The sequence below is a fragment of the Erpetoichthys calabaricus genome, chromosome 1 (genome assembly GCF_900747795.2).
Source record: "Erpetoichthys calabaricus chromosome 1, fErpCal1.3, whole genome shotgun sequence".
Classification (NCBI taxonomy): domain Eukaryota; kingdom Metazoa; phylum Chordata; class Cladistia; order Polypteriformes; family Polypteridae; genus Erpetoichthys; species Erpetoichthys calabaricus.
This window is the reverse complement of record NC_041394.2, coordinates 78,906,259-78,918,984: the sequence shown is the minus strand read 5'-3', so window position 1 is coordinate 78,918,984 and position 12,726 is coordinate 78,906,259. Positions and strand designations below refer to the sequence as shown.

Genomic DNA, 12,726 nt, shown 5'->3' with positions numbered 1-12,726 from the left:
TTATACTGTATTATTGTGAAAAATACTTTGCTTATCACAATGACCCTAAGCTTTAGGATATTTATGTGGAGCATATTCTCCAAACTGCAGTTTCTTTTGTAACAACTTCACCTGATGGGCAGGTTAGCAATGCACACTTGTTAATTTATTCAATATGAGAAACATCTAATTGTAACAAACATAGCCAAAAGTGCAATAAAATATACCAGTTGGACTCACAATAGTTTCATTCTCAGATATATAAAGAAACACCTTCTTAATAGGTTATTTTTTGGTCTATCTCTGTTACGTACTGTATATCCATCCTGTGAGTGCTAAGCTATGCCTTCTAGGTTGCTTTAAAAGTGCTCAGTAAGTATTTATGTTAAGAGTGTATTATTTGAATGGATTTCACATCAGGACTTTTGATGAATAAAAATAATCCCCTAACCATACTAAATAAGACTGCTAAAACAAAGACAAGCTGTTAAATCAAGTTAGGCATTTCCTGTAATGTCAGTTCTGAATTTTTATCCTGCGAGTTCAGCATTTCAATCTATTCAACAAAGTCCATGTAATTTCTCCTGTGGGCATACTTTCACACATAGTTGACTTGCAAATTATGAAAACTTCCATAATTTGTATTCACCTGTCATATACTAGCGATAGATACAGAAATACTGTAGATGAACATCTTCTGCTTGGAATCCATTTATTTCCTTCCCCTAAGTACTGGGGTATTCAGTCTGTCCTGACAGCATTTCGGTCATGTACATGCATGCATGCTCATACCATAGCAGTTTAGTAGTATATTTTTCTAAAGCATTTCTATTGTATTTATACAGTAAATCCTGTAAATCTTTAACATTTTCCTGTTCTAAAGGGCTGCTTCTATATATTTTTAACATCTTATGTAGGTTATTTCTGGGTTCAGTTGATCTCACTGCTGGCTTGATTAAAAATTGGAGAAAACTGATCTGAAATACCCCTAATGTTTCCCCAAGCCCACGAGTCAAGTATGAAAAATCACAGTAGAATTTCTTTTAAATACTAAAATACTAAATTACCTGTGGTTAATGTGGTTGACACATGGGGCTTTAATGTTTGAATAACAAATCAAATTATTCACAACAGCTAATGAAATAGTCTGTTTTTGTATTTTTGTATTTTTTTTTGGTTTCTCATGACGGTTTCTGAACTGTGGTAATTAGTCCTTTTTAATGAACGCTTAATCTTGCAGTGCACACCTGCTGTATTTCTGAATAATTCTCAAATAAGAGCCCAAAGAAAGTTAATGAATGTAAAGAAAAATATTTATATTAGAATAAATATGTCCTCTTCTACATATAAGCTTTCAGGCCTTTCTTTTATAGGAGCTGATACCTTCCATAATGGTGTTCAGATACAGAGTGGGTTTTTCTTTAAATGCTAGATTCTTGGGTTTCATCCTATATACTAGAAATTTGCATTAGAACAATGTGTATTGTGAATTATCCTGATATGGAATTATGCAATGGTGGGCTTTGTAATTTGTAGCATTTTGTTCAAGTTTGCTCTTACCTTGCATCTGTTACTGTTGGGATGCTCCCTTCAACCCTGGGGCATTGACCTTTTAAGCAACAACATGACCAGTTCATTTGCTAATTCTTATTGTGGGCTTGCATGCTCCAGGCATAAAAGATTGACCTGCAGTTTCATATTTATAAATATAAACAATTATGATAGACAATATGTCACACTTAAGAAAAGTGCCTGGCAAATAACACTTTTGAAGGAAACAGGCCCAGTAAAATGACTTTTAAGCACGCATAACGAACTAACATCTTTTGTATTGTTATGCATTATTCAAGCGAAAAAACAAATCAAAAAATGGATCTGTGAGACCAGTTTTATTTTGGTGCAATTAATACTATATTCTAACTTTTTAATCTTTTAAAGATGTGCAGTATATAATTTAGTTTAATTGTGAACAAAGGTGCGTGAGATGTTCAAAAGAAAGTTGCTTACAGTATAATAAAACTTACTGCACAAGGATATTTCTGTGACTGAATGATGGAATTTGTTTCTAATCATGTTGACTCTGCTGGTTTGCTGTATATTTAAACAATGCTTGTTCACTCAGAAATAAAAGTACAATATTGTGCTGCCATGGTTAAATACAAAACAGACCTGCAGAGTCAACTTGTTTAAAACTGTTTAAAAATCAAGAAAGAGCAACTTCAGACAACTATGCAGGTATAGAGTGGAAATGGTGATTTTTCCTCAATTATTAAAATTGCTTTCAATTAACAGTATTTTGTGTGATTTGTAGTAATTTGAACAGCTACCAACTGCTGTTTTTAATTGTTGTAAAGCATCTGTGCATTTATTAGCTGAACATGTGGGTCTTTTTTTTTTTTTTTTTTTTGTACCTTAATTTTTAAAGTGAATAATGAAAAAGAATAATATCCTGTCTATCTCAGCAGTAAAGCAGCCAGGTGCTGTGAAACTTTAAAATTTCCTACTGTTTTAGGCATTGTCCAAACTGTTTGTGTGAATATGGTGTTCAAATTTTAAACAATCAAGATCAATTTGCTTTACAAATATGCAGAGTATTGGGCTAAGTATCAGTATTGTGTTCTTTTCTAAATGTCATCTACCAAAGGGCGGAGTGGTGGCCGTGAAGCTAAGGATCTGCGCAGGTATCCAGAAGGTTGCCGTTTTGAATCCCTGTCACTGCCAAATGAGATCCTACTCTGCTGGGCCTATGAGCAAGACCCTTAACCTGTAATTGCTTCAGGGGCACTGTACAATGGCTGACCCTGCGCTCTGACCCCAAGGGGTATGTGAAAACTAACAAATTCCTAATATAAGAAATTGTATAAGGCGAAATCAAGAACAAAAAAAGAAAAAGGGTTTCAGCAGGCTTTTTATCATTCTTATTCTTCCTTAATCAATTTGAAAAGCTTCCTTATTGCATCAGTCATTTTTTGGCCAGTATTGTTTGTGCCAAAAAAGTGAATATACATTTTACATGCTAAAAGATTGCAAAGCAAATATGTCTGTTTTATTCCTCTATGCAAAAGAAAATTATACTTTTAATCTAAAACATTTTTCCTTATCCAAGAATGCAAATTGTGTGTTATCTGAGAAAATCTCAACCATTTGCATTTTTAAAGTAAAATCATGACAGCAGTGTGTTTATTTCTTGTAAAAGTGATTAATGTAAAATATACAAATGCAGGTTGTCATAAAATTGGATTAATTATGTCTGAACAGTATGGAAAGAATGCTCAGTGAATTGCCTCTAGTATGCATGAGGCAATATACGCAAATGCTTTAAGTACCAACTTAAATTTATGCACCAAATATGTTCATCAAAGGCAGTTTATTTATTGCTGTATTTTTTCCTGAGTGAGCAGATGAGAAGCGTATCACAGCAGTATACAGAATCTCTTGCTAATTGAGAGTGTGCGTGTAGTTTGTATCAGAGTTCAGATTAGCAAGACAACTGCAGGGTGTAAATTTTAAGTGGCAAAATTGAGATGTTGGTTGGCTTGTCATAAATCAGGAAGGTGACCCCAGAACTGCAAGTATTCCATACTATAATAATTGCCTTTAGCTATGAAAAGCAGTAGTTAAACAATTTTTTATGTTCTGCTTTGAGTTGGTTATCCCTAGCTCTAAACCTAAAATCTAATAAGTTTCACATTGGTTAAAAAATAATTTGTCAATCTGAGCTTTTGGCAGCAAATTTTGAATCACATTGGCAACATGTAGGCCTACATTCCTCAACTCCTCAAAGTGCAGAAGACTCATTCTCATGTCATTTCTTTTGCACTTTTTCCAGGGGGAATGTTGAGTTTCCTTACATTTTATACCAACATCTGCGTGCATGTTGTGGGTCACAAAGTAACCTACTAAATTGGAAAGGATTTCTGCATTATGCGTTTATCTTGTGACCTGCAGGGGGCACACCAGTTCCTCAAACCCGATAACGACAGATGCAGACACAAGTTCTACCACAATACAGGCTTTTATTTAGATATGGGAAACACTTCCTTGTTTCCCTCCCTGGGAACAGCACAATAAGCTCAGTTATAAAGCTTATAGTCAGCCTTTTGTTTTATATATATATATATATAATATCTTCTCTTGCTCTGCCCTTCTGTTACTTCTGTTATAGAGGCATCCCAGCCAGGAAAGGGCCCTGGCCATCCATCACAATTTTTATACAGTCTTTTCTGTGAAATGTGTAGAAAATACTGTATTTGTTTTTTTAAGAAATAGTTGCATCAATGCCTAGAGAAAAAAAAAATTGGTTTAGAAGTGGATATTTTTGGCCACATTTGGTCAACTGCAAGTTCAGTTAAATACACTATTCTGCTCCATCACCATCCTCCCCACCATTAGTCTAGGAGATTTTTATTCACAACCTAACTCCTCAGTCATTACAGTAAATGTAGGGTTACAAATGGTAAATTTTACATTTTCTTTTGAGTAATGATTATTCCATGAGTTTTGACAGTACAATAGAATGTCTGCAATTGAAAATGATTTGAATTACTCCTTCCTTCTTACACATTAAAATGTAATTATCAAACCTACATTTCATTATTTTCTATGTGAATTTTGGGAAGTAACGGACAACTTAAGTTTTAAATGTGCTCATTGAATTATTGTAAATCTACAAAGATGTAAGGTGTTCAAGAACCAGTTTGATAATAGCAAGTCATCTTAAAGCACAATTAATTTACCTTTTTCATTATGATGCGTACTACAGCTTAAATCCCCTTTATTATTGATATAACTAAATATTTGTTGCTAGCTAAGCTAAATAGACCATTATATAGGATGGTTGAAAGAGACACTTCCTTAGGGTCAGACATTCTTGTAAACAACTTTCTCCCCAAGTGCTGCCAGTCTTCATTTTAGTTTACTTTACACTCCATCAAAAGTAGCAGTTGAGAGGAGCACATTCAGCACCAATGACTGGCTACCATTTGAAATAGGATCCCAGCCATTGTTGTTACTCTATATAGTTAGGCTGTATCCAGTAACTGAAGATGCAGTAAAAAATATCAGAATTGGATACTCTATTGGTTTAAAATGGAATATTCCACAAATACTGTATGTAGGTATGACCATTGTGAAAGAACTTCTTGTGTAGCAGTTTCCAAATCTTTAGCTGAATTTTCTTTTGTAGCCCACATGTTGTCATTTTCCATTACAAGTATATGGAATCTATTGCACCTCCTTACAAACAGTGCATGAACATTTTATCCAATCACTGTTGCTATAAACTATTTAAAGATGGGTGATGTTTCTCTGGGTTCTGTACAGCAGCCACTGCCTTGTATTTGTACAAAGGATAAAAACATTTGCCGACTGCAAATGTAAAATTTGAATATCTTAGCAGTGAACAGATAACGGTTGAAATGATGATATAAAATCTTTTCCAGAAACATTTTCTGTTGGCCGTTTGGTGTTTTTAAGAAAGAAAAAAGAGGCAGAGATGTTTCCACTGTTCTATCAAATGTGTCTCTTCTTAAAACTCTAATACAAAAATCAGTTTCAAGAACTTTGTATATGGACAATGTTCTGAAGAAAGAAAATATAACACCATAGTTTTATTTATTTTTATGTTATCACTTTTAAAAACATTTTAAATTAGAATTAAGGCTGGAAGCTATAAACTAACTAGTATATTCAAAATCTAGTGGATATCTGTTTTTTTTTTATTTTAGTTGCAACATTGAGATCTTTAATAGATTCTGCTTGTTAATTTTGACATGTATCATTGTCTTTACCAGGTGTTCCGCAGTGGAGAAGGAATGGGTATCCGTTTGGACAGTGCCTCTGCCTTTCAGGGAGCCATTATCTCCCCTCATTATGATTCATTGCTGGTTAAAGTGATTGCACATGGCAAGGACCACCAGACTGCTGCTACTAAGATGAACCGTGCATTGGCAGAGTTTCGTATCCGTGGGGTCAAGGTAATTTTTTTTTTTTTTTTTTTTTTTTTTTTTTTTTTTATTGTGGATTATTGTTCGTATACTGATTACGTTTTTACCAAGTAAATTTACTATAACTTTTAATAGTGTTGTTCTGGGAGAATGAAATGCTATTGAATTTTTGAAAATGTAATATGTTTTAGAACAATAGTTAGTTATGATTGAACTCTCCAAGGCATAAAATGTATTGTGTAGAACATTCATGACTGAGATTTGTGTATAAGCAGTATTGTTTTGATCTGATTATTAATCAGCTATTTTGAACCCTAGTCAGACATAGTTGTTGTTTTAGGATATCCAGCAAAAATACCTCTTCTGCTTCAAAGTATTCTTTTTAACAAGAGCATGCTGTTATTGGCAGGAAGAGTTTTTGTTGTCAAAATGTAAATCGAGAGATTAAGAAGTTAATTTTCTCCACTTTCCCAGTAGTAATTTCAGTTAAAACCTCACTAAGTGAATAGTGGCTTACGGGCAGTGGTTGACAATAAACAAGACTGTACATATGCTAACATCCATTTGGTGTTACTTTTTTTTTAATGAAAGTCATTAATGGCGTAGAAAGACTAAATTTTGAATAGGCATAAAGTGTGTTTAGATGTGGTCTTGTTGGGATGAGGAGGTGATAAACTGGAATTTTACTGGAAGAGATCTAAAAAAAAGCTTCAAAATCTTTGGAATATTAAGTGTTTTTAATTTATTTGTATCAAATTTTTGAGTCTCATGTTATATTTAATATGGATTGAAGTGTTGTATGTGGCAAAGACTTTTTTTTTAATGTTTCAATTCTTAATGGTTGGGAGGTAAAATGTATGCTGTACAGTGCTTGTATAAACATCTGGAGCAACAGAGAAAATTATCACATACTAGTGTAAAGATTAGACATGTCCACATGTATATTTTTAAGATGCATGCACTAATGCAGGTTTTTGTCATTTATAGATTTGGACCTCAGAGCATAGATTTTTCTGCCAATAAGAACAATGTATGAAAAAGCTATTATCTACAATAGCTATTCCCTAAAGCCCAACCCTCCCCTTTAAGCTATAGTGTTAAGTGGAAGAAATTGTGCACTTGGTGTAATGTAAATCAGATTAAGAATTAGATTTTTGTAAAGTTTCTCTTTATAATGGTTTAAATAAGCATGTTAGATTTAAAAGTTACTTATTTGAAATAAATGCTATGTCTACAGTTGGCTTCCATAAGCCAACTTTTTCCTGACTGATCCTCAGTCAGGAAAAGGGTGTAGTACAAATTTTAAGGCATTGACCCCCCCTCCCCCAAAAAGCATTGAATCAGTATTTTCTAGTTGTCCAAGAACGGCAGAAAAACTGAAGTTACGGTTGCACAATGAAATGAAAGTTCTTTGTAATTTGAAAGATTCCAACAAGATGTTAATAAATGGCCATGTCCATCTTGCATTAATCCACTGACATCCATTGGAAAGGGGGAGTCATTGTTAAATAAAATATCTTTGAGTCTATCCAGCAGGGGGTGCTAGCTCCCTGGTTGGAATAAGTTGTTTTGTAATTGCGGTGTTTTAAGTAACCCGAAACTATATAGATATAATGTAAAAAGGCCAGTGGCGGACGGTGCATTTCACACCTAGGCCTTCAGTAGTGCTCCGTCTGAATCAACCCGCCCCTCAAAAGCTAATTTATGGTTATAAAAACCATCTTAATAGGCAGAAATACAGTATAAAGAGCCGTTGCATCGCAGATAACTCCTGTAGCCACAATAAATGCCTTTTATTGAATAGACAAACCAGGGGTGAACAAGTTCCTTTCTACTGCAGCTACAACCGCGACACACATAAAAAACATCAATAATAACTCATAAACTTGCAATATTATTTAGGAAAATCGCAACATTTTACTCACCCGAAATTCGGATTATTTGTAAACAAAATCCATCCTCCTCTCTTTCCTCAAAAACAGTTCAGTTACTGTGTCGTACAGATTATCTGTGCGCTTCAGTTCCATCACGAAGTCCCTTTCTATCACCAACGAAGCTAATGCTGAAAGTCGAACCTGCCCTGTCGTATTTCTGGCATAAGTTTTAATTCGCTTTAGGGCTGAAAATGTCCACTCGACAGAAGCAGTGGACACGGGAATGGTCACCGCCAAACATACCAATGTGTACAGCTGCCCCATGATGCTCTCATTCAGATTTTTCTGATGAAGGAAATCAAGGAGATCAGTGGGAGATTTTCCTGCAAAATCATCCATGGCATACTTACACCATCCTATCCAATCAACGTGTCTGAATACGGTGACGTTGCCGTACGCCTGCTAGAGGGCCCTTGTGACACCAAATCAAACTCTGATTGGTTGAACCAACAGTTTAATTGACATTTATTTTGTGTTAGAAGGCCTGCAGAACGGATTGTGAAGGCCTCCGGGCAGACTTCATTGACTTTGACCCTGCCTAGCAACAAATGATGGCTGAAATGTGATTGGTTAAATGCTTTAATACGAAAATACACGTCTGGAAGCAGCACAACCATCAGAAAAGTGATGAAAGGAAGTGGACAGACTATTTGGAATTATTTAATAAGTATTCATGGACAAAATATAATTAACATCAGTTTGTGATTCAGATATTTTTTTAGGCCAGCAGAGAAGGCCTTGCAGGCCCTGATGGCCCACCACTGAAAAAGGCGATATCCCTCCCATAGTGATATGGTGGTAAGAAATCACATAAGAGAAAATAACTTAGCTTTCTTTAATGACGATTTACACGGCATAACAGATGAAAGGACGCCAATGGCAAGACAATTATCGAAGTGGGAGTTCGATGTATGCAGTCTGTCATTTTCGTCGCTGCGCTGGAACGATTTTCAGGATCGGATGATGTAATCTTCCGTCCGCCCGTCGGTGTCAAAAGTGTGCTGGGCAATGTTCCAAAGCTTTATACTCTTTCTCGATGTGCAGGCCCTTACTTGGGTAAAACATGCCATTCCAAACAAGGCAAAGAGAGGATTCAATTTCATGCACACAGAAATAGTACAATGCCCATTGTCGCAGTTGTCCCTTTCTCGTCTTCTAATGCTTGCCTAGCTGTTCTAAATGATGAGCCCCTGTGTTCTAAATCTGGTTCAGCTGTGCATGTAGAAAGAAAAGAAAAACAAATTTAAAATATTTGCACAGTGACATTAAACTTATATTCTGATTACACAGAGTTGCTGTATTTTTGTCTGAGTATCGGCATTTGTAAATTTACAGTTTATTTTCTAATATTGAATGCAAAAAAATAAGCAATTATGACAGTTTTATAAGCGGAGGGGCATAGCACCACCAAACATCCACTTTTATTACCAGTACATAAATGTACAGTACTTTCTCTGAGGTTTTGTGAGGAAGCAGAAAATAATAAAACTATACATTTTTGTTTAGCTGTAGACAGGAAATCCTTGTCGAACCCCTCTTCTCTATATCCCATTCCCGTGCACCTGCCTTTACTAATTATTACCAGTTTATAAGTTATCCAGTGGTTCATCACTGACTCAAAATATGGACCAGTGTCCAATTTCTGCATGAACATTAGAGTAAAAATTTAAAATATAAATATGCCTTTTTTTGGTGCATATTGAAATATTGTTTTGGAACTGAATGGCCTGTACTCATTGCATGTCAGTGCTTCCATGCTCACCTAATGGAAAGCTATGTAGTGATATGATCACGTAGTAGATAGTTATGTAGTGCTGGGTTTGTAGTATTGCTGTGACTGCAAGGAACACCCATTATGGAAGACTATAAGCTGAGCCTCCACATCCTTAAACAAATGAATACAAGTGTAAACTTGGCTAGAGAATTGATTTATGCTCAGAAATATTTTTGTATTCTTCGACATACTCATCCACCTGTGTGTGATTGTTATAAAAGGCCCTTGTTCTCTAAATTGTTTATAGGAATAGTAAATGAAATATTGTCTGATATAGAAATTGAATGTTTTACGGTAGTTTATTACTATCATTGAAATGCTCCATTTCAGAACTGTAATTGTACAAAGAAGTGGTTTAGATTGAAAACCTATAGCCGTTGTGGCCTTCTTGGGTTTGGCTTGGGTAATCCTAAGCTATTGTAATAAAAGGTAGATAATTTGGTTGGGGAAAATGACTTTAAAGTTTGCAGGTCATATGCCTGCTGAAGATTTGTTATGTTATCCCAAGTGAGACACTCAATTTGTGATCTTGGAATATCTTTTTCAGCATGCTGGGTGCTCTGTCAGACTTAGCTTTTGATCACCATCATTGCTAAGCACCTATTGTCATTCTACATGTCAATTTAAAAATTAATGGATCATTTAAAAAACATTTTAAATGTGTCACTGTCTGGCCTGTTGTCAATTCATATTTTGGGTTACCTAAGCGATACATAAATATTTGAGACAAAGGTGTTTTTTTTGCCAAATTGAAATCTGCAAAATAGTAACATAAAGGTAAAGGCTGCTGTGACTTACCAGTGTTATCCATTGTGAATATTGCCTTAAATACACTGTATCAGATTTTTCTGATGGTGCCTTATTTTGTGATGCTACCCTGTTTAACTAACCCTCGGTATGAGCTTTAATTTTTTTTAAAACTTGTATTCCTTCAAAATCTGACTGCCTATAAGCTAAGATTAAGTGAAACTAGTGCCAGTTGCTTTGTGTCTAAATGGTACACAATTCTGATTTTTTTTTTTCATCTTAATCTTGCTTTTGCAGCTATAAAATTCTAATTTCTTCCATTTATATTGAGAAAAAACTGATATAAATACACTGTGCCAATATTTCCATTCACAAAGTTTTCATTTTTCCAACATGAAAAGAAAATTAATACAAAACTAGTTTTGGTCATAGTTAAAATTTATTTTGCATTTGCTGTAAAATTAGACTGTATTATGTAAAATTGTTAAGGTTGCATTGGTTATTGCTAAATGGGGCACATTTTTAACGTTTTGTTGTAAAAAAAAAAAAAAAAAATCACAAGTTTTACCCACCAGTGCTTGAAGTGTTCGTGGTTTAGTAACCCCCTGCAGTTTATTGGAAGGGATCATTTTCAAATGTGTGTTTTCACTTGCATTGTTGGATTTTTAAAGTTCTACTTTATCCATTGCTGCATGATCTGATAAAAGGATTTGTTTCAGAATTGGCAGTACAGTATAATAAACATGATTTTTGAGACTGTGTGGGCTATAATCGAGTGCAAAGCCATTGTTTCAAGCTACTGACTTTAGTCATCTCTACTCTTCTATGTAACTGTTCCATTTTTCCAAACGATTTGAACCTAGCTTTAAGCTTTTTTTTGGTTTCTGCTGATATTTGGGACACATTGTTTAATTCTGTTGGCATCATAATTTTCAATGTATATTTTAAATGACTAAATGTCTCTCACAGAAGACATTTTAAAGTTAAGTCTTGTAACTTTAAATTTTGCAATGTAAATGTTTGCCCATATGTATATTTTATTTCTATAATTACCATATTTACTAATATTACTATATCCATTGGAAAAATGTTAGTATATTAAAAACCTGACTCTATGCTAGTATGTTTTAACAGTTTGTAATATGTTTAGTTCTGAGATAAGCAGGTATGGTCCAGTGACACTCAAATACCTACATAACTGTTGTGGACCACCGGGGTGCACACAGCAGCCCTAACCTGACACAGACAGGCAGAGATACAAGTGTTGCACAGCACACATTTTTATTTCTGTGGGGAAGTGCTTTTCCCTCGCTCCGCACAGCAACTCAGTCCAAAGCACCCAGCACAAAACACAACTCTTCTCTCCTTCTTTATTTCTCTCGCCTCCACTCCTCCTCTAGCAAGCTTCGTCCTCTCCACTCTACTGTGGCTCCTGAATGGAGTGAGGAGACTCCTTTTAAGATGGTCCCGGGAGTGTTTCAGGTGACTTATTAATCAGACCTGGAATCACACCCAGGTGTGGTTAAAGCTCAAAATAGGGCTCTGCACCTCACCTTGGTGGGCTGTGCCAGACTCCAACTCCCAGCATACCCTGTGGGAATCCTTGGTGCCACAGCTGCCCAGGAGGGCTGCCCTCTAACGTTCTGGGGGAGGTAGTGCTTTGCAGATGCCTTTTCCCTGGTCCTTCTGTCCAGCTGGCCTACTAGCTGGGTAATGACCGTGGCTGTCAGTCATACTGTCAATACTTAAACTGAAAACAGAATTAAACTTCTATATGGTGTTGTACAGTACTTCTAAAGTACCTGCTGCAATAATATTTTAACAAAGAACCATGTAATTACACAGTAGCAAGATAAACATCTGAGTGGTTTATGAAAAGGTTACTCATTTTCCTCTTGAGCCTTTTGATGTTAAACATGACCCAAATAACATTTACATCTTTCATCTGCACCAATTAGGTTTGGGATGTTTCATCAATCAAAATCCTATTAAAAACTTGTAGTTGGGGCAAAGGTCTCCTTCTGCTTCCCTCCACTGAAAGCCACAAATAGCCCTCACCTCCCTTATTCATTCATTGAGCTTCTGGACACTTCATAAAAAGTAACACTATATATGCCAAGCGATCCATGTACTTGGTAAGTAAAACTAAAGTACTACTACTAGAAGAAGATTAACTTATGGGGATAATCAGTAGTACTAGGGTGTTGTACTGTGTTAGCCATTGTGAACATAGAAGTGAAGCAAAATGAAACCTTTTATTGGCTAACTAAAAAGATTACAATATGCAAGCTTTTGAGGCAACTTGGGCCCCTTCTTCAAAAAACATACTTGATTTGTGCTTAGTAAG

The 12,726-nt window shown here is 35.4% G+C and overlaps 1 protein-coding gene across 2 annotated transcripts in view; it reads left to right on the top strand.

The window, feature by feature from the left end:
- pcxa (pyruvate carboxylase a) overlaps positions 1–12,726 on the top strand; it is a 725,880-nt gene that overhangs the window by 190,647 nt on the left and 522,507 nt on the right. For both annotated transcript variants that reach the window (XM_051932342.1, XM_028802434.2), the window contains exon 9: positions 5,772–5,954. In XM_051932342.1, the coding sequence (XP_051788302.1) occupies positions 5,772–5,954 (183 nt within the window). The remainder of the gene's footprint in view (positions 1–5,771; positions 5,955–12,726) is intronic.